At 52.5% G+C, this 23,016-nt stretch overlaps 1 protein-coding gene across 6 annotated transcripts in view; it reads right to left on the reverse strand.

Moving 5' to 3' along the window:
• The window catches only part of SORCS2 (sortilin related VPS10 domain containing receptor 2), a 528,424-nt gene that overhangs the window by 15,148 nt on the left and 490,260 nt on the right, over positions 1 to 23,016 (reverse strand). For 2 of the 6 annotated variants that reach the window (XM_053566733.1, XM_053566738.1), the window contains exons 20-27: positions 21,982 to 22,115; positions 20,684 to 20,807; positions 19,334 to 19,446; positions 18,314 to 18,439; positions 15,169 to 15,268; positions 14,477 to 14,579; positions 12,053 to 12,159; positions 9,358 to 9,413 (exon numbers count right to left, since the gene is read on the reverse strand). In XM_053566733.1, coding sequence (XP_053422708.1) covers positions 9,358 to 9,413; positions 12,053 to 12,159; positions 14,477 to 14,579; positions 15,169 to 15,268; positions 18,314 to 18,439; positions 19,334 to 19,446; positions 20,684 to 20,807; positions 21,982 to 22,115 — 863 coding nt within the window. Of the gene's footprint in view, positions 1 to 6,961; positions 9,414 to 12,052; positions 12,160 to 14,476; positions 14,580 to 15,168; positions 15,269 to 18,313; positions 18,440 to 19,333; positions 19,447 to 20,683; positions 20,808 to 21,981; positions 22,116 to 23,016 lie in introns of those variants that run through there. The other 4 variants (XM_053566735.1, XM_053566734.1, XM_053566737.1 and 1 more) reach the window with 4 other exon arrangements.

Genomic DNA, 23,016 nt, shown 5'->3' on the forward strand with positions numbered 1-23,016 from the left:
TTGTGAAAATGTCTATACTTCCCAAAGCAATAAATGCCATCCCTATTAAAATACAACATTCTACTTTCAAGACTTGGAAAAAATGATTCTTCATTTTGTATGGAACCTGAAAGAATCCCATATAGCTAAGGCAGTTCTTAGTAATAAAAACAAAGCCAGGGCCATCAGCATACCAGATTTTAGATTGTACTACAAAGCCATAGTGGTCAAGACAGCATGGTACTGGCACAAAAATAGAGACATAGACACTTGGAATTGAATAGAAAACCAGGAAATGAACTTTCCTAACAACCACCTAATTTTCAATAAACCAAACAAGTACATACACTGGGGGAAAGAATCCCTATTCAACAAATGGTGCTGGGAGAACTGGATATCCACATGTAAAAGACTGAAACTGGACCTGCACCTTTCTCCACTCACAAAAATTAATTCAAGATGGATAAAGGACTTAAATTTAAGGTACAAAATGATAAAAATCCTCAAAGCAAGCATAGGAAAAACACTGGAAGATATTGGCCTGGGGAAAGACTTCATGAAGAAGATTGCCATGGCAATTGCAACAACAACAATAATAAACAAATGGGACTTAATTAAACTTAAAAGCTTCTGTACAGCTAAGGTGACAACCACCAAAGCAAACAGCCAACCTACACAATGGGAAAGGATATTTGCATATTTTGAATCAGACAAAATCTTGGTAACTAGGATCCATAGAGAACTCAAATTAATCCACATGAAAAAACCAGCAATCCCACGGACAAGAGACATGAATAGAACCTTCTCTAAAGAAGACGGACGAAGGGCTAGCAAACATATGAAAAAATGCTCATCATCCCTAATTATTAGAGAAATGCAAATGAAAACCACCCTGAGATACCATCTAACTCCAGCAAGAATGGCCCATATCACAAAATCTCAAAACTGCAGATGCTGGCGTGGATGTGGAGAGAAGGGAACACTTTTACACTGCTGGTGGGACTGCAAACTAATACAACCTTTTTGGAAGGAAGTATGGAGAAATCTCAAAGTACTCAAGCTAGACCTCCCATTTGATCCTGCAATCCCATTACTGGGCATCTACCCAGAAGGAAAAAAAAATCCTTTTATTATAAGACACTTGCACCAGACTGTTTATTGCAGTGCAATTTACAATTGCCAAAGTGTGGAAACAGTCTAAATGCCCACTAACCCAGGAATGGATTAACAAGCTGTGGTATATGAATACCATGGAATACTATTCAGCCATTAAAAAAAATGGAGACTTTACATCCTTTGTATTAACCTGTATGGAAATGGAAGACATTATTCTTAGTAAAACATCACAAGAATGGAGAAGCATGAATCCTATGCACTCAATTTTGATATGAGGACAATTAATGACCTAGTACAAGGTGGAGGGTGGGGGAAGGAGAGAGCAGAGAGAGAGAGAGGGAGAGAAGGAGGAAAGGGAGTGGGGTCTCAGTGTGGGACACACCTGACACAATTATAAGAGGGACTTGTACCCTCAATGAATCCCCAACAATAACAACAACAAAAAAAATCACACAGGGCTTAAAACATAAAACAGGACTATTAAAAAAAAAAAGACTAAGACAGTGAGCTGCAGGGATTCCCTCCGGGATGGCCATGCCACCTGATCAGGGCTTCTAGACTTTATGAGAGGAAGACACTGAGTCTGGAGTTACTGCAGCCATTTTGTGACCTGAGGACACTTACCTGCCCCTGTTTCTCAGGCTGGGAGAAATAGAGCAACAGGGAATGGCTTCTAGTCACACATTGCTACACTAGAAAAAGAAAATTTTTTTTCCCTAGGGGCCATGATGTTTTATTACAAAAGTAGAATAAACACTTCAAAAACAAAATGATTCTAAAAAAAAAAAAAAAAAAAAAAAAAAAAACAAAATGATTCTAATTCAATGAAAATTTTGTTATTTGTTTATTGTTTGCTGTGCATGAGTTATATATGTATGTTTCAATTGACAGTGAAAACAAGCAGATATTTCACAGGGCACAGGTCCACTATGGACCCTCCTGCCTAGCCCAGTTCTTCAAGAGGCCCTAGGCTCAAATCATGAGTTAAATACAACTCATGTGGCAGTTATGTGCCATTAAAACTCTGTGACCCAAATCTCCAGTGGGCCCTCACCCTGCTGGCAATTTTATTACTGTCCTTAGTGGATCCATTTCCTTCCTCTCCCTGGTGAGAATTTCACATCTCCTTGTTCCTCAGTCCCTCCTCCATCTCTCTGTCAGTGATGACCTTACCTCATACTTTCCTGAGGACAACTAGAAGAGAAGCTACTAGTCTAGGTACTTCTGAGGGCACCTGCTCAAGGGACGAGGTCCCTGCTTCCAGCTGGGCCCAGCCCCTTGGCTCCTGGGTGGCTCTGCCCCACGCTCCCTCCAGGACATGCTCTGGGACGCAGCCTCCTTTCCCTCCCACACCTCTGTCTCTCCACGTCTTTCTGCTCTGTTCCACCTGCACAAAACATCCCCCAACCTCATATCCCGGCTACTGCCCCACTTCTCTGCTCCTGAGTCACAAGACCTGTCTAGACAGCCCAATCAATCCTGCAGATAGGCTGTCCTCTCCCTCACCTCAGGGTAGGAGTCTGTCCTCGGACTCCCCTGAAGATCTGCGTCTGGCCAGGTCATCGGCTTCCCACCTACAGCCGCACAGTCACCCCTCTGTCCCGCAGTGCCACTGTACTTCCCCCCTGACGCCACGTCGTTCTCCCCACCACGTCTCTGCCCCTTCCCAGCTCAGGCCTGTCCCTGCTGAGGGCCAAGCTGGGAGTTACTATGGGGATGCTTCTCCTGGATGGCCCACAGGTACCCTGGTTTTGTTTTGTTTTGTTGTTACTGTAAGGATATATACAATTAGGTTCTATTGTTTGCATTTGTTAGAGAAATTCAAGAATATTCTCCTTTGTAAAGTATCTCAAGAACGACCACTCTGGTTTTGAGGCCCTACGCCATCTCTCTTTCAAGCCAATCCTGAGTTCTGCCATCTCCATCTTCAATTCGTCCCCAGTCTGAGAAAGTGCCCAGGACAGCATCTCAGATGAAGGTCCTCCCTGGTCACCAGCTTACCCTCTTGACACCCAGGGGAACTTTGAAGGGTCCATCAGATCATGTCCCTTTTCTGCCTGACCTGCTCTTGACAGGGTGCCCACCGCTGGCCTCCCCACTCATGCCAGCAGAGGCTCTGGGGGTGGCTCAAGGATGTGGAGATGTCCACCTGAATCCTGCCTCCTGATTCCTTGTGAACCTCAGAATGGGGTGGTGGCATCGGTTTACAGAGTTGCCATCAGGAGGGTTTATGGAGAGTGCCCCACCCTGGGCTTGGCTGATGGCAGAGACTAAACGAGCCTGTCATTTCACTGCCATCAGCACGGTGTTGACTGTCACAGCCACTCTGGTGCCTCTGAAGCCCAGGCGTGAGCTGGATTCTTCACAGAGCTGAACATTTGGGCTGTAATAAGGTGAGTAAACTGCAGACTATGTGGCTGACACTGTCCTCCCAGCCCCGAGCCAGGACACATCTTAGAACAGGAACAGGACTACTGTCTGCCAGGTTAGTGTCACCTGTGATTAACAATCAAATTATAACATCATGCAGATGCCAATGGATTTGGGGCACATGCTGTTAAAATGCCTGGGCTGGTGCTGCTGAGAGCCAGGAATTGACAAGTCAGACTCAGTGACTGCAAAGTTCCCTGCCGTGCAGGCTATAGGCTGTGGAGAGGGGGCTCAGGCCAGGCCCAGAGAGGCCGGGAGCAGCTGTGACAGGCCACGGCCACTGAGTACCATTGGAAACAATAGCACACGGTGTTCCTTCTAGCAGCCCAAGGTTCATGCAGTGTTGTCCTGCCTAAAGAAATTTGGGTGTGCTGGGGCAGGGGAGATGCCATAGACCCCCCACAGCCCCCATAAGGGTGGATGTGCCCTGCCAGCTTGCGTTGCAGCTGTGCCGAGGCCAGCCCCGGTCCATCCTGCTGCTCCTGCCCAGCAGGCCTGCTGCTGCTCACATGCAGGGGATGATCCCTGCCCAGTGCCATGGTCTCCACTTTAAAACAAAGACCCTTTAGGTCCCCAGATGAAGACCTCAGGGGAACATCTATGGCCGAACAGTCAGGTCGTCTCTCTGCATTGAGGGGAATATGCACCCTGGGACCCCCCAGGCATCTCGGTGAGCAGAGCTATAGGGTGTGGTTGGGTTTGGGTGGGGGAGGACCCTGGAGGAGGCTAGAGGAGGTTGGCTTGGCTCTGGGGAGGCTGGAGGAGGTTGGCTTGGCTCTGGGGGAGGCTGGAGGAGGTTGGCTTGGCTCTGGGGGAGGGTGGAGGAGGTTGGCTGGGCTCTGGGGAGGCTGGAGGAGGCCGGCTGGGCTCTGGGGAAGGCTGGAGGAGGTTGGCTTGGTTCTGGGGGAGGCTGGAAGAGGCCAGCTGGACTCTGGGGGAGGCTGGGGGAGGCTGGCTACACTCTGGGGAGGCTGGAGGCCAGCTGGGCTCTAGCGGTGCTGTTGGGAGATGAGTCCTACTGCGCTGCTGGTCGGTCTGATGTAGGGGGAGGGGCACCTCAGGGAGGCTAAAGTCACCTCGCTCTTCTCAGCCAGGATGTGGCGTCTGGTCACCGTGGGCCCTTGGGCAGCGTTCACGTCTGGTCTGTACTCAGACATGGTTGTGCAGTGGTCTCGTTTCTGTCTCTCTCTGTCATGGTCACAGAGCAGCCTTGTCTGATGAGGGTGCTCAGTGACAGGTGACATTGTCTGTATTGGATCAGAGAAGGCCCAGGCCCACCCAGCTGCGAGTGCCTGGTGGCTCCAGATGCCAAGGGCCACTTTCTTCTTTCTCACCTCCTGGGAAGGGCCATCTACCTTGACTGTACCAATCCCCATGAGATGGGTGCCAGTCTTGACACCAGCCTCAGGAGCAGTGTCCACCCACAGAGCTTCTGGGGGTGCAGCCTTCCTTGCGAGCTGGTGCAGGAGCTGCTGGAGTATCCTCCGGAGGGGTCTCAGGTGAGCCTTGGAAACGGATTGAGAATGCTGCAACACAGAGTGCTCCCACTCCTGAGAGTCGCCAGGCTCGCCTGCGGGAAGGAGGCCCCTGGGAAGAGCCTGTGTTTCCTCCGTTACCAACGTCATCTTCACCAATCGAAACAAAGGAACAATGACAACAGACCTCTGCTCTAAGTGCTTTTGTATTCTTAATACAGTTTGCCCATGATGCACATTTCTGTCTGTGCTTTTGAGATTACTGTTACCTAAATGACTCTGGACACCAAATTCAAGGCTACCTGGGATTTGGGGTTTAGCTAGAACTATGCCTCACAATTCAGCTACAAAGAATGGCCCCCTTGCAACTACCTGGTGATGCCTCGTTCTCCTCCCTATAAACTGGGGAGCTCAGACCTGCCCCGTCAAGGAGAAGCTCAGGCTAGACACGCAGAGCCCGAGGGGCAGGCTTTTGTGGTGGTCACCTGGACACATGCCTGGCTGTCCTGCATCCCGTCGGCTTCCTGCCACCAGTCACACAGGGTCACACAGCATAGGCTCCAGACACATTAACGTGGGGCCGAGAAGCACTTTATCACACTCATTAGCCTTTTCCCAGGGAGAGGACACTCCACAGAGCCCGGCACACTGAAGTGGGAATTAAAATTGTCAGTCGGCTTGGTTGAAGAATTCGCACATCTTGCCTGAGTCCCGGCAGTTGGAATAAGGGAGATAAAACAGTCAAATGCTGAAGTTCTCCCAAGTGCACAGTCTGTGCCCAGCCCTCACTCTCATTCACACAAAAACACGCCCTCGCTGGCCTTTGCATGCCCATCCCCCTTCTCACGTGGATTTCCAGTGCCGATCCCAGGCTGGGGAGGCCCTGGGTCCCTGGCCGAACTGTGCGGTCATCATCTGCCTCCTCCTGGCTGGGTCTCCCCTGAGGCTCAGGCTCCTGGTCTGAGTCATTCACTGCTCCCGGGGCTCAGTGACCAGCCCAGGGCCTGGCACAAGTTCAAAGAGGCAGGAAGAGATCTGCCAAGAAGTTTTGAGGACACTGACATTGAAAACCACTGTTTTTACTCCACAAGAAGGTATCCAGCCTAGAGAAGGAGGCGCGTGCACTTGCGGGGGGTGGCTCTCGCCCACCTCTCCGACCCTGAGACCCGCCCCAAACTGACTCCTGCTCAAGTCAGTTCACTGGGCTGAGGAAAGAATGTCTGTTTCCTTAGCTCACTTAGAAGAGTTTCATGTGCAAACTCTCCATCTATGAGAGAAAGGGTGGTGAGGGATAGGCCTTCTCACAGGCAGGCCTCCACTCTCAGCACCTCCCGGCTCTCACCCCCCAAACAGCCCACTGGCAACTGAAGCCTCACTCCACTCTGGGAATGTGTTGGGGACCACTTAGCAAACACAGCACACATCTGAAAAATACCCTCATCCATCTCTGCCTCCAACCACATAGGACCACAGGAAGAAAGTAAGATGGTTCTTCACCAGATGTAACAGTTGAAATTTCAGAAAAGCAGCAGACAGCCACCAGGGACAGTAAACAGTTTTTTTTTTTTTCTCATCTTTTTGTTTGTTTTTTGAGGCTAGGGATTGAGGGGTCCAGGCCTTCTGCAAACAGCATTGCAGAGATACGATAAGGCTCATCTGCAGGGGACTGGGCTGTGCCACACCACGCCTGGCCTCGGCCTCAGGGCTCTGCTTCTCTCCTAGCAAACTGGGAGACCCATGCTGCCCTGCAGAGCAGGTGTGTGAGAGAGTTAACCTTGAAGGTTAATGTCATTTGCAACCTGCCCCCAAAGTGTCAGGAGCCGCTGCCTTGTTACTTTCTTGGGTCCTTGGCTACGTTGCTTCAAGAACCACAATTCTAGAGGCCTGTGTGTGTGTGCGCTTTTAGGTAAATGTTGAGAAATAGCTTCATAAAAAAGGAAAAGCTGATCATGTTAATTTAATCTTAGTTAAAAGCATCACAAATGATTTATTGATTTTTAAAAAGGAAAAATAAGAAAGAACACATCACTTCTGTTATGTGCATATACCTGTGTGTGCATGACCTGGTCAAATGGGACAGGCTGCAGCAGCCGGTCACCTTGTATTTCCAGGAGCCTGTGCATATACCTGAACACCACATCCATGGAACTTCAAATTTATCACCAGGTAAAGTCATAGGCCTATGTATCAATCTATGCAGTTATGACGGTGGGAACGTATTAGGTTATATCAGATGACATCAGATTCCCAGGTTCTTGGGTCCACACGCCCAAAATGTTCTTAATAGAAATAATAACATAAAATATAAGAAAACCACAAATAACTAAGGGAAAAAACCCTACCCCAACATTTGAAAGGATTAACTTGAGTGGCCAAGGAAGGTCAAAGACCTACAGTTGGTTACCGCAGGCACTGGTGAGCTAAAGAGGGTGGGAAGGCTGACTCTGGGGGTTCTGTGCTGCCCATGGACCTTGGACCTAGACTGTGCTGCTGTGCTGCATTCTGTCCCTGTGTGTCTAATGCTTGTAGTCAGTAGCTGGCTGGGGAACAGGTGCTGGATAGGGTGGCCAGGAGGGTGCAGGTCTCTGCAAAGGTGTCTTTGGAGACTATGAGTGAGTGGGGAATGTGGCAAAGGTCCTAGAGAGTCACAGCCCCTCACTGGCACTGGCTCTGCCAGCTTCATATCCCCAGATCCTCTGTCCCCAGGACCTTGAGGATAACTTATAAGGTGACCTCTAGGGAGGGTGGTCCAGGAGATCCAGCGGGTGGGCAGGCAGAGGGGAGAGAGAGATTTGGGGCCAGCTGGGACAGTTCCACCACCTGGCTGTGTGGCTGGAGCGACTCCCTCAGTTCCTACAGTCCTGGAATCCCCACCTGGACCGCATGGGTCACTCACTCAACCACGATAGAGTGTCATGGGTGCAAGGGCTCATCCTGGGCACCCCCATAACAGGTCATGTTTCTCTTCTAGGGACAATGGGTTAGGCCCTCCTCAGCTCTGACATGGTGCGTAGGACAGCATCTGTGTCTTCATTCAGATCCCTCCACCCGTGAGTCACTAGCCTGGACTCCAGTGTTCTCACCTTCCACAGAGAGGCCACAGCCACTGCAGGAGGGGGAGGGGAGCAAGGGAGGGGACAGGGAGGGGGGAGGGGGAGGGGATACTGACTTCCTGTTTCAAGGCAAAATGTGAACACCCCCCTTTCACTTGACTAGTCATACACTAGCATCCCTGATTCTAGGAGAACTGAAGGAGTGGACCTGGCACTGTGCTGGGGAGTACAGGCCTGGTTCCTGGAACACCTCTACTGCCATCCTCCCCCTCCCTGGGCCTCAGTTTCCCCCTCTTCAAAATGAGAGGCGTGCTCCAGACAGCCCTTCCAGCTGGGCCTTCCTAACCCCTCCTGGTCTGTAAGGAAGTGCATCCTGGGGCTGCCCGCCCACCCTAATGGGGGCTTCAGGCTCCTTCCAGAGCTCAGGCCCGGCAGGAGGCAGCTATTTCAGAAAAGTCCTGGGGCCACGCCCTGCTGGCGGCATGAGGACCTGCAGGTTGGGGCCCTGCACTGCCTCTCCCCCCATCCCTAGGGGAAAACCAGGCCAAGCTACTGGGCCCCTGGGAACCCTGGGCCTTCTGGAAAGGGGGCTCCAGAGATGGGGGCTCTGATGGAGCACCCAGGTGGCTACCACCAGCCTCAGAAACAGAAAGCTGAACCCCCCCACCCCTGCAATCAGCCACCCATAGAGGTATTTACATTTAACAGGCACCACAACAGAGGGCCTGGAGGTGGTGAGGGGCGTGCCTGACTCAAGGCCTTGGGCTCTGGAGAGGTGCAAGCCCTTCCACAGAGGGACGGCTGAGGGACTAGGGAAGCATAGTCCAGAAGGGCTGTGATGCCCTGCAGGGACAGATGCTGCAGTGCCAAGTGTCTGAGCGGGTGGTGGTGCTCGCAGCAGGGGCACAAGGCCGGCTCCCTGCCCAGGCTCCGGTACTAACCAACCTCAGGCAGGAGAAGTGAGGCCAGGCCTCAGGCCGGGCGACACATGTGGGGCAGCCGGAGCAGCCTGTGTGGGGTCCGGGACAGAGCCACTTGGGATGGGCCTGCTGTCCCTAAGGTGAGCCTGGTGCCCTAGAGGGGCAGGGGTTGCCCACGCCCCAGGGGTCCTGTAGGTGGACTTGGATTGATCAGAGGGAGGAGTGCCTGTCGCCTGGCTTGGGGACAGCTGGAGGAGGGGGCTTTCGGCAGGTCTCTGAGGGGATGTCGGTCCAGCCGCCGGCTTCGCTGGTGGCTCTGTCCCTCCACAGGAGTGAAACGACGGGAGAGGAGTGTGCTGGGTGGGCCTGGCCACATCAGCTCACCAGATAGCTGTGCATCTCGCGGGAGTTGATGCTCAGGACCACGCCAGAGTGGTTGCCTAGGAACCAGGAGAGACGCACTGTGAACATACACTCTGGGCTCGGGTACAGGGAGACAGGGCCGCACGGGACACAGCAGTGGCCTCAGCCAGTGCAGGGAGATGGGTCTCTCAGGACATAGTAGTGGCCTTAGCCAGTGGGCAGGGGCATTCTGGGGGCCCCTCAACCGGAGCCAGGTGCAGGGGGTGACTGAGGAGTGGGGTCTCCCAGTGCTATTGTGAGCAGTGGATGCAGAGGGCCTGTGAGGTGAGGCCCTGCCGGCCCCCCACTGAGACCACTGACCTGCACAGGGAACCCCGGCACTGGCAGCAAGGGGATGCGGGACGGGCTGAGGCTTCAGCCCATCCTGGCAGTGGGCACTGCAGGGTGTGACGTGGTGAGTCATGAGAGGCGTGAGTGGAGAGAGGGGGCACAGTGACATCCGCGGCCAACCAGGAGGGGGTTACGAAGGCACAGCTGGTAGGGCTATCAGGAGTGGACATCCTGGGGGGTCGGCTGGGGGCTGAGTCTGGGCTTGGCAAGCTCAAGGGGTGACAATGACACCCCTACAAAGGACTGTCATGGAGTTGCATCAGAAAATACATCCACAGCACTTGGGCGACGCTGGCTACATACTAGGGACTGATTAAAGCAACCTATTACATTATTACTACACTGTTACTATTCTTTAGAGGCACCAATTCGAGTAGCTATCAGAGGCTGAGAAGCCACCTATCTCCCTCTCCCCTCGGGAAGGTCGGGTCCTCCCAGGGCTGTGCTGCCTCCTTCTCGTGGGGGTGGTGACATCGCCTGCATGAAGGGGGCACCCTGAGCCTAGCTCCTGCCCTAGCAAGGGACAGGCTTGCGGTAGGAGTCCCTGGGTACCCTCAGCCTGGGGGTTCCAGAGGTGGACACACAGGCTGGCTGCACCCCGGTCAGCTATGGTGAGGACCTCAACTTTCTTGTCTGTAAAATGGATACCCTGCCAGTGTCTGCCTCACAGGGCTCAGATCATGTCTGGACAGCCCTGAGCAGAGCCCGGCGAGTGCTCAGGGGTTGCGTTGTGATTCTTAAACATGATGCATCACCTGTGAGGAGTACCCTGGGCCTGTGGATATGGAGGCAATCGCCACTGTGCAAACAGCCAGGGGCCCCCAGAATGGCCGGAGAGGGCAGGAGAAGGAGTGACCACCGCCGGTTCAGTTCCCTGACGGCTCCCAGGAGAGAGCAAAGGTCATAGCCTTGGGGTCAAAGTCAGCCACCAGTCAGCCGTGCCGCCCTGGGTGAGCAGCTCACCCCTTTGAGCCTTCCTTTCAATACTTTTAAACTTAAGGACAGTGACTTCTTCAGGACTTAACAGGTATGAGATATGAGTGATTTTTAAAGCTGGATAACGATGATGGCAGGGGTTGTGATGGGTATCTCTCATGCGTACTGTACTTTGAGTGGTGGGAGCTGGTGTTAACCCAAATCCAGGCATAGGAGAGAAACTCAGGGGAAAGGTTGGGCTCTGGTGGCTGCCTGTGTGGAAGTGCCAGGTCTGCCTCCACCAGCTGTGGCCCTGGGAAGGGACAGTTCAGCTCTCCGTGCCTTGATTTCCTCATCTCTAGACAAGAGCCTGCCTCCTGGGCTGCTGAGGTGAGACCATCGTGGAAGGTGCCCCATACAGCCTGGCCAATGGCTGTGCTGCCTGATGCAGGAGCAGGGCTGGTGCCCTGGCTCTGCCAGCAAGTTCCAGAACCTTCCAGGCCTGTCTCCCCACTTGTTGAGAGGAAGAGCTACCTATTATGCTTCTTATAGGGTGTGGCCTGGCCTTTCCCCCTCCAAGAGTGGGGTCTGTGCTTCCTCCCCTTGAACATGAGCAGACTGACAGAGCAAGACGTAAGTGACAGGGCCGGACTCTCCTGCTGGCCGCTGCTCTCTCTCCATTTGCTCTCAGAACTCGGTTGCCACATGGTGAGGAAGCCCAAGCCACATGGAGAGGCCACGTGCAGGTGCTCTGGAGTAGCCCCAGGTGAGGGGTCAGCTGACTACCCAGCTGTCAGAAATCTGAGTGAGAAAGTCTCTGAGATGATTACAACCCTAGCCATCAACTGCAGCTTCATGAGCCTCCCTGAGAAAGAACCACCCAGCTGGCTGAGTCGATCCCCAGAAAGCATGAGAGAAAATGGCCATAACTGATGGCCACCGAAGAGGGTGGCTTGTTGTGCTGTCATGGGTGACCTGACTGTACTGTGCCCTTTGGGCATGGCCAGAAGTAAATGTGATCATGCCAATGAGAATGCTGTGTAAACTGTAAAGCACTGTACTGTGTGTCCTTGTGTGAGATGCTAAGTTATCATTGCTGGTGAACAGCTCAGTTGGCTACAGGGAAAAGGCCTCTAATATCCTCAGGGAAGCCAGCCCTGATTCCACCCTTTCCCTGCTCGATGGGGGCTGCTCAGGGCTGTTTAGTTATTGCCCTCAACTGCACAAGGTCCCTGATTTAGTCCCTTCACACAACCCTGGGGGATCCTGTTACCCCCATCAGATGGAAGGGATGCAACAGGCCCAGAGCGCTCCGCAGGGTGGGACGGCTCGCAGGAAGGTCGGGGGTGGGCTTCTGGGCGGGCGTTACCTAGAATCTGTGAGTCGAGATGGTCATCTACAAACCCCTCACCCTGGATGACGCTCTGGACGTCCTCGCCGTGACCCACGGGGCTTGTCATTTCCTGTTCCTTCTCATTACGCATCTGGGCGTACACAGTCCTGCCTGGGCGTTTCCTGCTGGACAGGGGTGAGAATGCTCAACTCAGCGGGGCTGCCCAGGCCTGCCCTGACCACTCCAAGTATGGCGCCTGGTACAGACAACGCACGGGAATCTGTCTCCTGCCTCCCGTCTTCATGCAAAGACACCTCCCCGAGAAAGCCCTTCCTCATGCGTGCTCCCTCAGCCCCGCGATTCCCTCCGCCCTGACCACAAGGGTATCACTGTCTGCTTGTCCATCTCCCTTCAGAACTGGACCAAGGGCAGGCTGCAGGGAAGAGACACTATTCTCCTTTCCTCCCAATTGCCTGGTGACGTTGCCGACTGGGTTGGTGCCCACATTCCCACATGTTGCTTGCTGAGCCCTGTCCAGGCTTCCTGGATCACGATGTTCTCAATTCCCTTCCTCTCCAGGCCCCAGAGGAAGGGGAGATGTGGGCACAGCCCCTCTGCCTTCACTGAGGACCAGGTGCAGGGCCTTCCTCAGTTAATCCAGTCTAAACCCAGAAGGGAGTAGTGGTCCCATTTCACAGCTGAGGGGATGGAGGCTCCCTGGCACAGAAGAACGTCCTCAGATGAGGCTGATCACTGCAGCTCTGAAGATTATGATGGGAGGATGGGGAGGGCTGGCCTGTGACTAGTTCTGTTTGACCAAAGGATCAAGTATGTGCATCATGGATCTGAGGTCCCCACTGCTCAAGGGGTGGAGGCAAGAAAGGCCTTGGCCTGATAAACTCAGAACCCAGAGCCAGTGCTGGAGGCACAGCCCAGGTCTGTCAGCACCAGCTCTAAGTTGCTTCTTTTTGGGGGGAGCAAGATAAGGGGTGCTGGCTTTAGTGCCAGAAAGGCTGGGCAGAGGCCACCCCTGCTGCTTTCTTGCTATGATAAACCCCACTTTCAGCTGCCATCAGAGTCACGGGAGGGGAGCAGATGGAAAGGAAGGGTCCTTTCTGGCCTGGGCACCTGTTGGGGGATATGCCCTTTGTTCAGGAGGGGCTTTGGTGGGGGTGGATGCTGAGTTTGATTTGAATTTAGTGCCTGTGAAATCCCCAGGGGACTGGTCAGGCATCCAGTGTCTTTGCGAGTTTGGAAACCAGCAAAGGCCACAGCTTGGACCCTGCTCTAACTTTTTTGCCCCGTGAACTCCTACTCATCCAGAATCCTCACCAGAAATCACCTCCTCAGGGAAGTTCTGGGTTTTCCAGTTTAGGTCAGGTGCACACTACATGATCTGAGCACCTCAGGATGCCCTTTCGGTTGGAGCAGAGTTACCAGCTAGGTAACAAGCTGGGCCAGATGTGTCCCCAGCTCCCACTGTGCTCGTAGCACCTGGCCAGCACAGCGTGGTGTGGGAGTGTGTGCACATATAACTCATATAAGACCAGAGGTGCCTATATCATAGTGGGTTAGAGAGGTGAGGTGGGGCTGGGGGGAAGGGCCCTTGGCTCCAAACAAGCACTGAAGAAAGGGTGAGCCTTATCCTTCACCATCCTCAGGTGACACCACCAGGGAGACTGAGGCCTCTGCAGCCAAACCAGCAATGGCAAGGTCACGTCTAGAAGCTGCATTTGCAGGAAAGGAATCTGGTGACACTACTTGGTCATTTTCACCCATTCCCAGGTCCAGAGTCCAGGAGAGCTCAGACTGACCAGCCCCTGGAGTGTGGTGCATCCTTCGGGGGGGGGGGGGGGAGTGTGCTAAGCCCACTTTAGAGCTAAAGACCAGGCTCAGAAGGGAAGATGGGTGTCAAAGCCTCTCAATAAATACATACCATTCTTGCTACCCACTAGGCTCAGCAGGAGCCCTGCCTGCTCCCACCCAGGGTACCCCTGGGCAGCCCCTTCTGGACATTCTGAAGTCCCCTCTGGGTGAACGTCCCGGTATGAAATGCCACAGCTCTCAAGCCCGCTCATCAGGGGAGGGCTGGATGGGGCCAAAGAAGCACAGGACGGGGCTGAGCCTGGGTCAGATCCCAGCTTCATTGACGGTCAGCTGTGTGACCTCAGGCAAGTTACTTGATGTCTCTGAGCCTTGGTTTCTTCATCTGTGAAATGGACAGTGCTCTTCCTGTGAGAATGAGGATGGGTGAGGCTGCATGAGGTGATGGCTGGGAAGTCCCAGGCAGAGTGGAGGACATAGGTGCTGGGTAGATGGTATGTGGTGGCTGTTTCTCCTGGGAATGCGCAGGCGATAGAGCCCATCATAGAACAAACTCACACCACCTCCTACCCAGGCCCTGGAGTAAGGCCCTTCCAGATCTGACTGCATGAGCTGGGCCTGGCCTGCCTATAGCCCCACCATGACAACCCAGCAATGAGGGCAGCGACGGGGCCTTGCCTTTTGAACTTGTAGAGGATGAACGCTCCCACCGCGAAGAGCCCGATGGTGAAGAGTACCACCACTGCCCAGTAGCCGCCGCCTCCTCCCAGCTGCTGAGACTCTGCAGGCAAAGCAGCCATTAGCAGACAGCCCTGGGCCCTGGCCCCAGCCCAGCCCTTGTCCCCTTGGATGGAAGGATGTTTCACACCAGCGGCTGGCCTCTCCTGGTGGGGCTGACAGGTCATAAAAGACCAAGGAGCTCCTACTCCATGGCCTTGGAGGGTCTCCTGCCCCTCAGCCCAATTCCTACTGTGCTGGGTCCTTCTGAAGTGTGGACAGACTCCCTTTCTATTTTTATGAGGGTGTGGGGGTGTACCTGCCAGATTTCCTAATGGTCATGATATCTTCACAGAGAAGAAAAAAGCTCTTCAGCTTTTGGGGCAGCAAAGATTCCTGCTTTATTTTTTTATTTTTATTTTTTTTAAGATTCCTGCTTTAAAGGGGAAGTAATACCCAAGAGGACCTGTGCATCTGTGAGGGGAGAGCCAGGCCCTGGCTCTGACCGGTGGGGGACAGATGAGCTTCCTTGGAGGCGCGTGCCCACCAGGAAGACACTAGCAGATGGGGAAGAGGGACGTGCTTCACCCCAGGGGCCTGAACCCACACTCTCCCATCCTGCAGGAGAAGTAGGAGAGCTCCCAGCCTCTTACCTGTGCCTGTGTCCCTCAGAGCCACCAGGACCCGGACTCCACCCCGTAGGAGGAAGCTGATCTTTTGTGCCTTCAGCACCTGCCGGATGGCCATGAGTCTCTGAAAGCACAGAGGGGACAGTGGGGAGGAATCCTCTGGGATCCACCAGAGGGGCTCAAGGAGAGCTGGGCAGAGCAGCTGGAGTCCTGTGCAGTCCCTCTGGAGCCAGGGGGCTAGGAGTGGGCCACGTAGCCTCTTGGAGCCTCAGTGTCCTTATTTGTGAAATAGGAATAATGATCCACCAGCCAACTTTCATCAAGAACCACTGATGGGGCATAAAGGTTGCCCAGATGTGGCCTTGTCCTCAAAGAACTTGTGTTTTAGTAGGGAACAGGTGAAAGAGAGGCACAGGCCCTGGAGTGTATAAATCTGGGGAAATGCAGGGGCGCTCTAGGTGGTGGTCAGGGAAGGCTTCCTGGAGGTAGAAGACCAAGAAAAGGACATGATAGAGCAGGCAGGTGAATCAGGCCCCCTGCCTGAGAGAGGGCTATCCCAGGAGGTGCTGCCGGACTATGGGGTGGGAATCGGGGCAGAGGGGCATCTAAGGCTGGAGAGGGTGGTGGCCAGACGGCACCCACCCTGTGGGCACCCTCCTCCAGGGTCTGTGTGGCCCAACAAACACAACTGGCTCTTCCCACACTTGTCATCTCTTTGATAACAGCCATTCTGACAGGCATGAGGGGCATCTCATTGTGGTTTTAATTTGCATCTCTGATGATTAGAGACATTTAGCACTTTTTCATATACCCATTTGTGTATTTTCTTTAGAGAAATGTCTAGCCAGGTTCTTTGTCTACTTTTTAGCTACTTTGCTATTGAGTTGTTTGAGTTCCTTACATATTTTTGATGTTAACCCCTTGTCAGATGTATGGTTTGAAATTATTTCTTCACATTCTCAGTTGTCTCTTCCCTCTGTTGATTGTTGCCTTGGCTGCATACAGCTTTGCAGTTGGACATTACCCCATTTGCCTATTTTTACTTTGGTCACTATGCTTTGGGGGTCATATCCAAAACATCATTGCACAGATGGGTGTCACGTCATTTTCTCCGATATTTTCTTCTAGTAGTTCTGTAGTTTCAGGTCTTATGTTTAAGTCTTTATCTTATTTTCAGTTGATTTTTGTACCACGTATATGGTGTGAGAATACACGTATATGAATATTTAGTTTCTCCAGCACATTTATTGAAGAGATTTTCTTTTTCCCATTGTGTATTCTTGACACCTTTATCTAAAATCAACTGACTGTACATGTGTGGCATTATTACTGGGCTGTCTATTTTGCTCCTTTGGTCTAAGTTTCTCTTTTTATACCAGAACCATGCTGTTTTGATAACTATAGCTTTGCAGTGTATTTTGATATCAGGTGTGTGATGCCTCCAGCTTTTTTCATTTTGCTCAAGATTGCTTTGGCTATTCCAGGTCTTTCATCATTCCATACGAATTTTAGGATATTTTTGTGGACAATGTCATTGGAATTTTGTTGGGGATTGCTTTCAATCTGTAGATTACTTTGGGCAGTATAATGTCAATTCTTTCGATCCACGAACACAGGATATCTTTCCATTTATTGATGTCTTCTTCAAATTAATGTTACATACTTGTAGTTTTCAGTGTCTAGGTCATTCATCTCCTTGGTTAAATTTATTCCTAAGGACTTTTTTTTTTTTATTTTTTGGATACGATTGTAAATGGGCTCGTTTTCTTGAGTTCTTTCTTAAACAGTTTGCTATTAATGTATAGAAATCCTACTGGATTTTTTACGCCCTTGGTTCTTCTTGGTGGTGGTGCTCACAAGCCTCACTGCTCTTGTCTGAAATGGGACACTGACATCCATGGGGGTTCTAGAGTGTGTGCACCCCTTGCCTTGGTGCTGGACTCTTTCCAGATCACCTGAGTGAGCATGGGTCTCCATGACTAGTCCAGAGGCTCTGTGAGATTTATTTTTTAGAAATTGATATAAATTTTTTTCTTTTAAAGTATATCATTTAATTAATTCAATGCTTTTTAATAAGTTCCCAAAATGTGCTAGCTTTATCACATCTAATTCCTGAACACTTTCCCCACTTCCAAAAGAAGCTCCCTACCAATTAGCAGTCACTTCCCCATCCCGACCCCCTGGCACATGGCGGCCACTCATCTGTTTCTGCCTCTGTTGATTGGCCTCTTCTGCACATTTCATATAAATGGAATCATATAAAATACAGTCTTTTGTCACTGGCTTTATTCGCTTATCACATGATAAGGTTCAAGGTTCATCCATGCCATAGCAGGTTTCAGCACTTCATTCCTTTTTGTGGTCAAATGGTCCCCTGGAAGGATAGGCCACGTTTGGTTCATCCATTCATCAGCTGAACATCTCGGTTGTGTCCACTTTTTTACTATGATGAATAAGGCTGCTATGAATGTCCATTTTAAGTTTTGCTATGGATGATGTTTCATGCCTCTGGGATGAAACTAGAAGGGAACTGTAGGGTCATTTGCTAACTTCAGGTTGAGGAGCAGCCAGACTGTTCTTCACAGTGGCTGCACTGTTCCTGCCTGCAGTGAGTGACATGCTGAGTTTTCTACTTCCTTGTTAACACTTGGGATTGTCTACTTTTTTATTTAGCCATCCTAGTGAGTGTGAAGGGATTATTCCACCTTTGAGTGGAATCCACCCTTTGAGTCCTCTCCCCACACTTGTCACTTGGCCTCCTACCTCTCCGTGATGGCTATTTTTTGGAAGTTGTCCTATGCAAGAAAGACATCTGCTCACTGCATGAGAGCTGAGTTCTGCTCTGTCCTGAAATCATGCCCCTGGTGTCCTCCCACATGGCACTCACCCACTTTTCCCAGCACCCCTTGCAGGCAGGTTGGGGCCATGTGATCAGCTCTGGCCAATGACACAGGAGAGGACATGAACACATTTGTCGGGCCCCTACCCCTTTCCCACTGACTTCCACGGTGTGGCCACAAGGCAAAGGAGGGCCAGTGCCCTGAGTGGATCATGATGTGGTAAGAATAAGTCTTAATGTGATGAGCCATTGAGATGTCCCTGTTGCTTTGATAACACCAAGCCCTGCTATGCCGGAAGGATGCAGGAGTCCAGTGTCCACAGGACATACCTTGTCACTTGTGAGGCTTCTCTTCCTGGTGGGCCTGGGAGGGGGCAGGAGCACATACAAGTCAGCCAAGGTGGGCAGCCCTGGCTTCACCACAGTCACCAGCAGCTCCTCGGGGACATTGGTTTCCTAGAGGGACAGACAAGCCACATTGATCCTCCTGTCTTTCTTGTCTCCATACCAGGGCTCCCAGAAGCACCCTCCCTACCCTCTTGGCCTGTCCAAGTCCTGGTCATCTGTCCTGCAAGCCATTCCTGACTCCTGTGCCACCTCCTGCACCCAGGCTCTTGGCCCTTCAGTCATCTGGAATCCAGCCCCTTACCACCCACAGCAGCTTCCCCTTGGCCAGCCCTGCCTTGTGCAGTCCAGTCTTTATACTGTGGCCAAAATGAGCGAGGCCATCCCTCACTAATGTCCTTGCAGATGGTGGGGTGGCGCAGGGATCCTTACTATGACATTCCAGGCCCTTCACCCAGTGCCACTGACTCCAGTCACCTCTCACTGCACTCTCCGCCACCCCAGACACATCCACGGCCACATGCTACTTCTTCAACCCATAAGACACTGCTCATGGGGGGTCCCTCTGCCTCCTAAAAGTCCCACTCTATTTGCTTTCACCTGGCAAACTCTTATTCACCCTTCAGCACCCAGGACAATTTTACCAGCATTGTTTACAGGATGAGAGACAACATGGCCAGAGAGGGCCTCAGCTTGAGATGACAATGGATGGCCCTAGGGGACTGGTATTTCTCTCATTAGAGAGCCAGAGGCCTTGGGTTTCTTCTGCCACTCCCTCAACCTTCTATGAGCTCCCTGAGGGGAATGATCACATTTTATCTCTGTTTCTGTGCCCACCACCCCATCCCCTATGAGTGACTCCATCTGTAAGTCCCTGAGCAGAGCAGAGCCCCAAGCGATGTGCAGGGTTTCTTCCCCAGCCAGCCAGAAGGCGAGAGCATCCTGCCTGCAGCACCACCCAGCCCAGGGCCCTCAGGGTTCTCTGGCTCCAGCTGTGTTGGGCACCTTGGAGAGCAGCCGGGTGACCACCAGGCCCACGTCTTCCCTCCACTCAGGCGTGTTGGGGTTGTTAGCGTCTAGGTCCTTGGAAAACTGCAGGGGCACAACCTGAAACTGATCTGGAAAGAGGCAGAGATGGGAGAGCTGACGAGTCCTGCCCAGCTGGCTCTGATCCCTCCAGGAAGGGCAGCCACATGCCCTGGATGGTCCAGCATGGTGCCCAGGGTCCGATCTTGCCACCCACCAGCAGGTCACAGAGAAGTATGATCCTGTTTGCAAAAAACAATCTCCCTTCCTGGTGTCAGCCACTATGGGGCTGGCTCGTCAGGGCCCACGTCACTGCTGCCATCTAACAACAGCAGAATGGCAATGACAGTGACAATGATGAGGACAGCCACACTGACCTCGGAAGGGGGGCCTGGCATGTGCTGAGCTGCTCCGTGGTATCTGTCCTCTTAACAGGGAAGAACACACCCCACAGGGCAGCCTCTTGTCCCTCTGGTCCCCCACCGGACTGTGTCCCTAGATACCAGAGGAGGCCTCATCTTCTTCTGCCACGTTTTTTCAGGCTCTGTGGCTAGCTTTGATTCTAGAGTCACCAAGAACCTCAGAGCTAAACTGTCACCTCTCCGTTTACTTCCTGAGTCTCAGTTGCCTCACCTATAAAGTGGGGAGAGGCTTTGCAGGGCCGAGAGGCTCAAGAGACAAGATCTTTGTGAACTGCAAACCTTCCTTGTGCAGTGGGGATAGGATGATTACTGCACAGGTCCTGGCCCAGTGGTGGATGGAGTAACCGGCAAGGCACCTCCTCCAGTTGCGAACAGTCCTCAGGGGCAGCCCCATCCCCATAAACTGTCTGCTAAATATTTAACTGACAGCTGCTGCCCATAGTGGGGACTACTCTTAAAGCAAAGTGAGGTTTCAAGGTGTGGTGATGGGGCAAGAGTGTGCTGGGGGTCCTCTGGTCTTGGGACTGATTTTATGTTGTAAAAGCCTCCCATGAGGAGGTACACGGAGTCCAGGGAGTCCAGGGAGTCCAGGGCACAGACTCAGAGCTGGGGTCTCTGCAGGCCGGTGGAAGGGCATTCTCTCTCTCTCCTGTAATCATGGCTGCTGAGCAACCTTGTCAAGTCACTCAGCAATCTCCTCAGTTGTGTGTCATCCCATAAGTGCCACAGGACATGGGAGCTGTCAGTGTTTATTTTACTGAAGGGGAAATGTGGCCAGAGGGGCCACATAGCTGGGGTTGTGCGTATTTAGTCAGCACCCCCCTCCCCACCCATGAGCCACACTGGGGTGGCCAGGACATCCACAGTTTATGCATCCCACGGGGCCTGACCCCTGGGAAGGACTCACCCAGCACGCGGATGACCCTGGAGTCCTGCAGCACTGAGTTCCCACAGGCAGCCTGCACTGTCACACGCACCTCGCCCATGTCTGGAAACCGTGTCGTCACAGAATTATCTAGGGACAGGAGGGGCTGCAGGGCACAGGTGGGGTCAGGGCCTGGCCTGGAGGTACAGTGGGTGACAGGGATGTGGGCTCAAGGTCTGCTGCCAAGACCACTCTGCAAACACTGCCCTGCTTGCATCACAGGTGCTCTGCAGGGGCCGCCAAGGGGACCTTGGTTCTAGGCCCACACAGTACGGACATAAGTCCCCTGGTGCCTTTTTCTTCCAGATGGCTGCTCAGGCCTCCCCTGTGTAAGCATTTTTGGAGGCCTCACTGCCCTGTCCCCTGTCATCTTCCTACCCCACTGTTGATGAGCTGGACGCTTTCATCTTTGCCACACAGCACCAGCTCAGGACCCCAGCTATAGAGGAGGGGTTGGTGCATACTTAGAATAGGAGGTGGTATAGCTGGGGAGACAGAGGCCCTGCCAGATGAAGAGATATCACGGAGTGCTTGGCCAGAAGTGATTAAGCTCGTGCTCCCACCACAACCCTTCTCATCCCCAAGCACAATCCAGAGCCTACAGCCCTCCCCCTCCTGGGCCCTGTTTGGGCCTGCGGCTGCTGTGAGGTGCTTTCTGCTTGGGCTACAGGGCTGCTGTTTGCTGAATGAGTGAGGAGACTGCTCTCTGGTCTTGAGGCTCCTAGCCTGAGGATGAGTAGCCTAGCCCTCCCTCCGGGCATTCTGCTCACTTGGGCTTGCTCCAGCTCCAGAACTGTCCATGGTTCCCTACTGCTTACAAGGTACAACCCAGGGCTCTGAGTGAGGCCACTGAGGTCTGGTCCAGCCCCAGTGAGCTCCTCTTCCATGAGCTTCCCTGTATCCTCCACCTAAAATGGCCTCCCCTTCCCTGGAGCTCTCACTCACCTTACCTGCCCACTCCTATGACATCTGTCACACCCTAACTCTGGCCAATCACTGTTTCCATCTCTTTCCCAGAAAAGGTGGGGTCTGGTCTCATTCATCCTGTGCCCATGGAACAGATGGACCACAAGCAGATGCCCAGGGTGGATGCTAAGTCAAGGAGGGACAGGGTGCGTCTCTCTAAGCTTCCCAAAGAGGCCCCCAGGGTGGGGCCCCAGGATAGGGAGTGCATTCTACACCATGTCTTCTGCTGAATACCTAGGGCTGTGCCCCACCCCCACTTTGCACCCAAATGGGGCCTGTGGGAACAAGGGCCAGATGGGGCTGGGCCAGTGTACCTGCAAACTGTGGCCTATCCACCAGTAGAAGACAGTGAGGTTGGGGTTCAGAGGCAGCAGCACAGCTGTGAGGTTCACCTCCTGGTTGATGCCAATAACAGGAACCACCTCTAGGTAGAGGGCCTGCAGGGGGGCTGTAGGGGACCCACAAAGGCCAAAGTTAGAAGGTATCAGGGCACAGGGAATTTCAGAAACTGGTTACTGTCACCGTTACTATCATTGCTACCACTGCTGCCACCATCACCCCTGTCATAACTGTCACCATCACCAACATCATCACTGTAACCACCATCATCCTTGTCAACATCACCATCACCAACATCACCATCATCACCATCACCACCATCATCACCATCACTACCATCATCACCACCATCAGCAACATCACCACCATCACCACCATCATCACCACCATCATTACCATCACCAACATCATCACCAACATCACCATCACCAATATCACCACCATCATTAGCATCACCAACATCATCACCAACATCACCACCATCACCAACATCACCACCATCATTAGCATCACCAACATCATCACCAACATCACCACCATCATCACCATCACCACCATCATCAGCAACATCACTACCATCATCACCACCATCATCACCACCATCATTACCATCACCAACATCATCACCAACATCACCAACATCACCACCATCATTAGCATCACCACCATCACCACCATCATCACCACCATCATTACCATCACCAACATCATCACCATCACCACCATCATTACCATCACCAACATTACCATCATCACCACCATCATTACCATCACCAAAATCATCACCATCATCAACATCACCACTATCACCACCATCATTACCATCACCACCATCACCACCATCATTACCACCATCACCACCATTACTACCATCATCACCACCATCATTACCATCACCAACATCATCACCATCACCACCATCACCAACATCACCACCATCACCACCATCACTACCATCATCACCACCATCATTACCATCACCAACATCATCACCATCACCACCATCACCA

The sequence above is a fragment of the Nycticebus coucang genome, chromosome 17, assembly GCF_027406575.1.
Source record: "Nycticebus coucang isolate mNycCou1 chromosome 17, mNycCou1.pri, whole genome shotgun sequence".
In the NCBI taxonomy this organism is placed as follows: domain Eukaryota; kingdom Metazoa; phylum Chordata; class Mammalia; order Primates; family Lorisidae; genus Nycticebus; species Nycticebus coucang.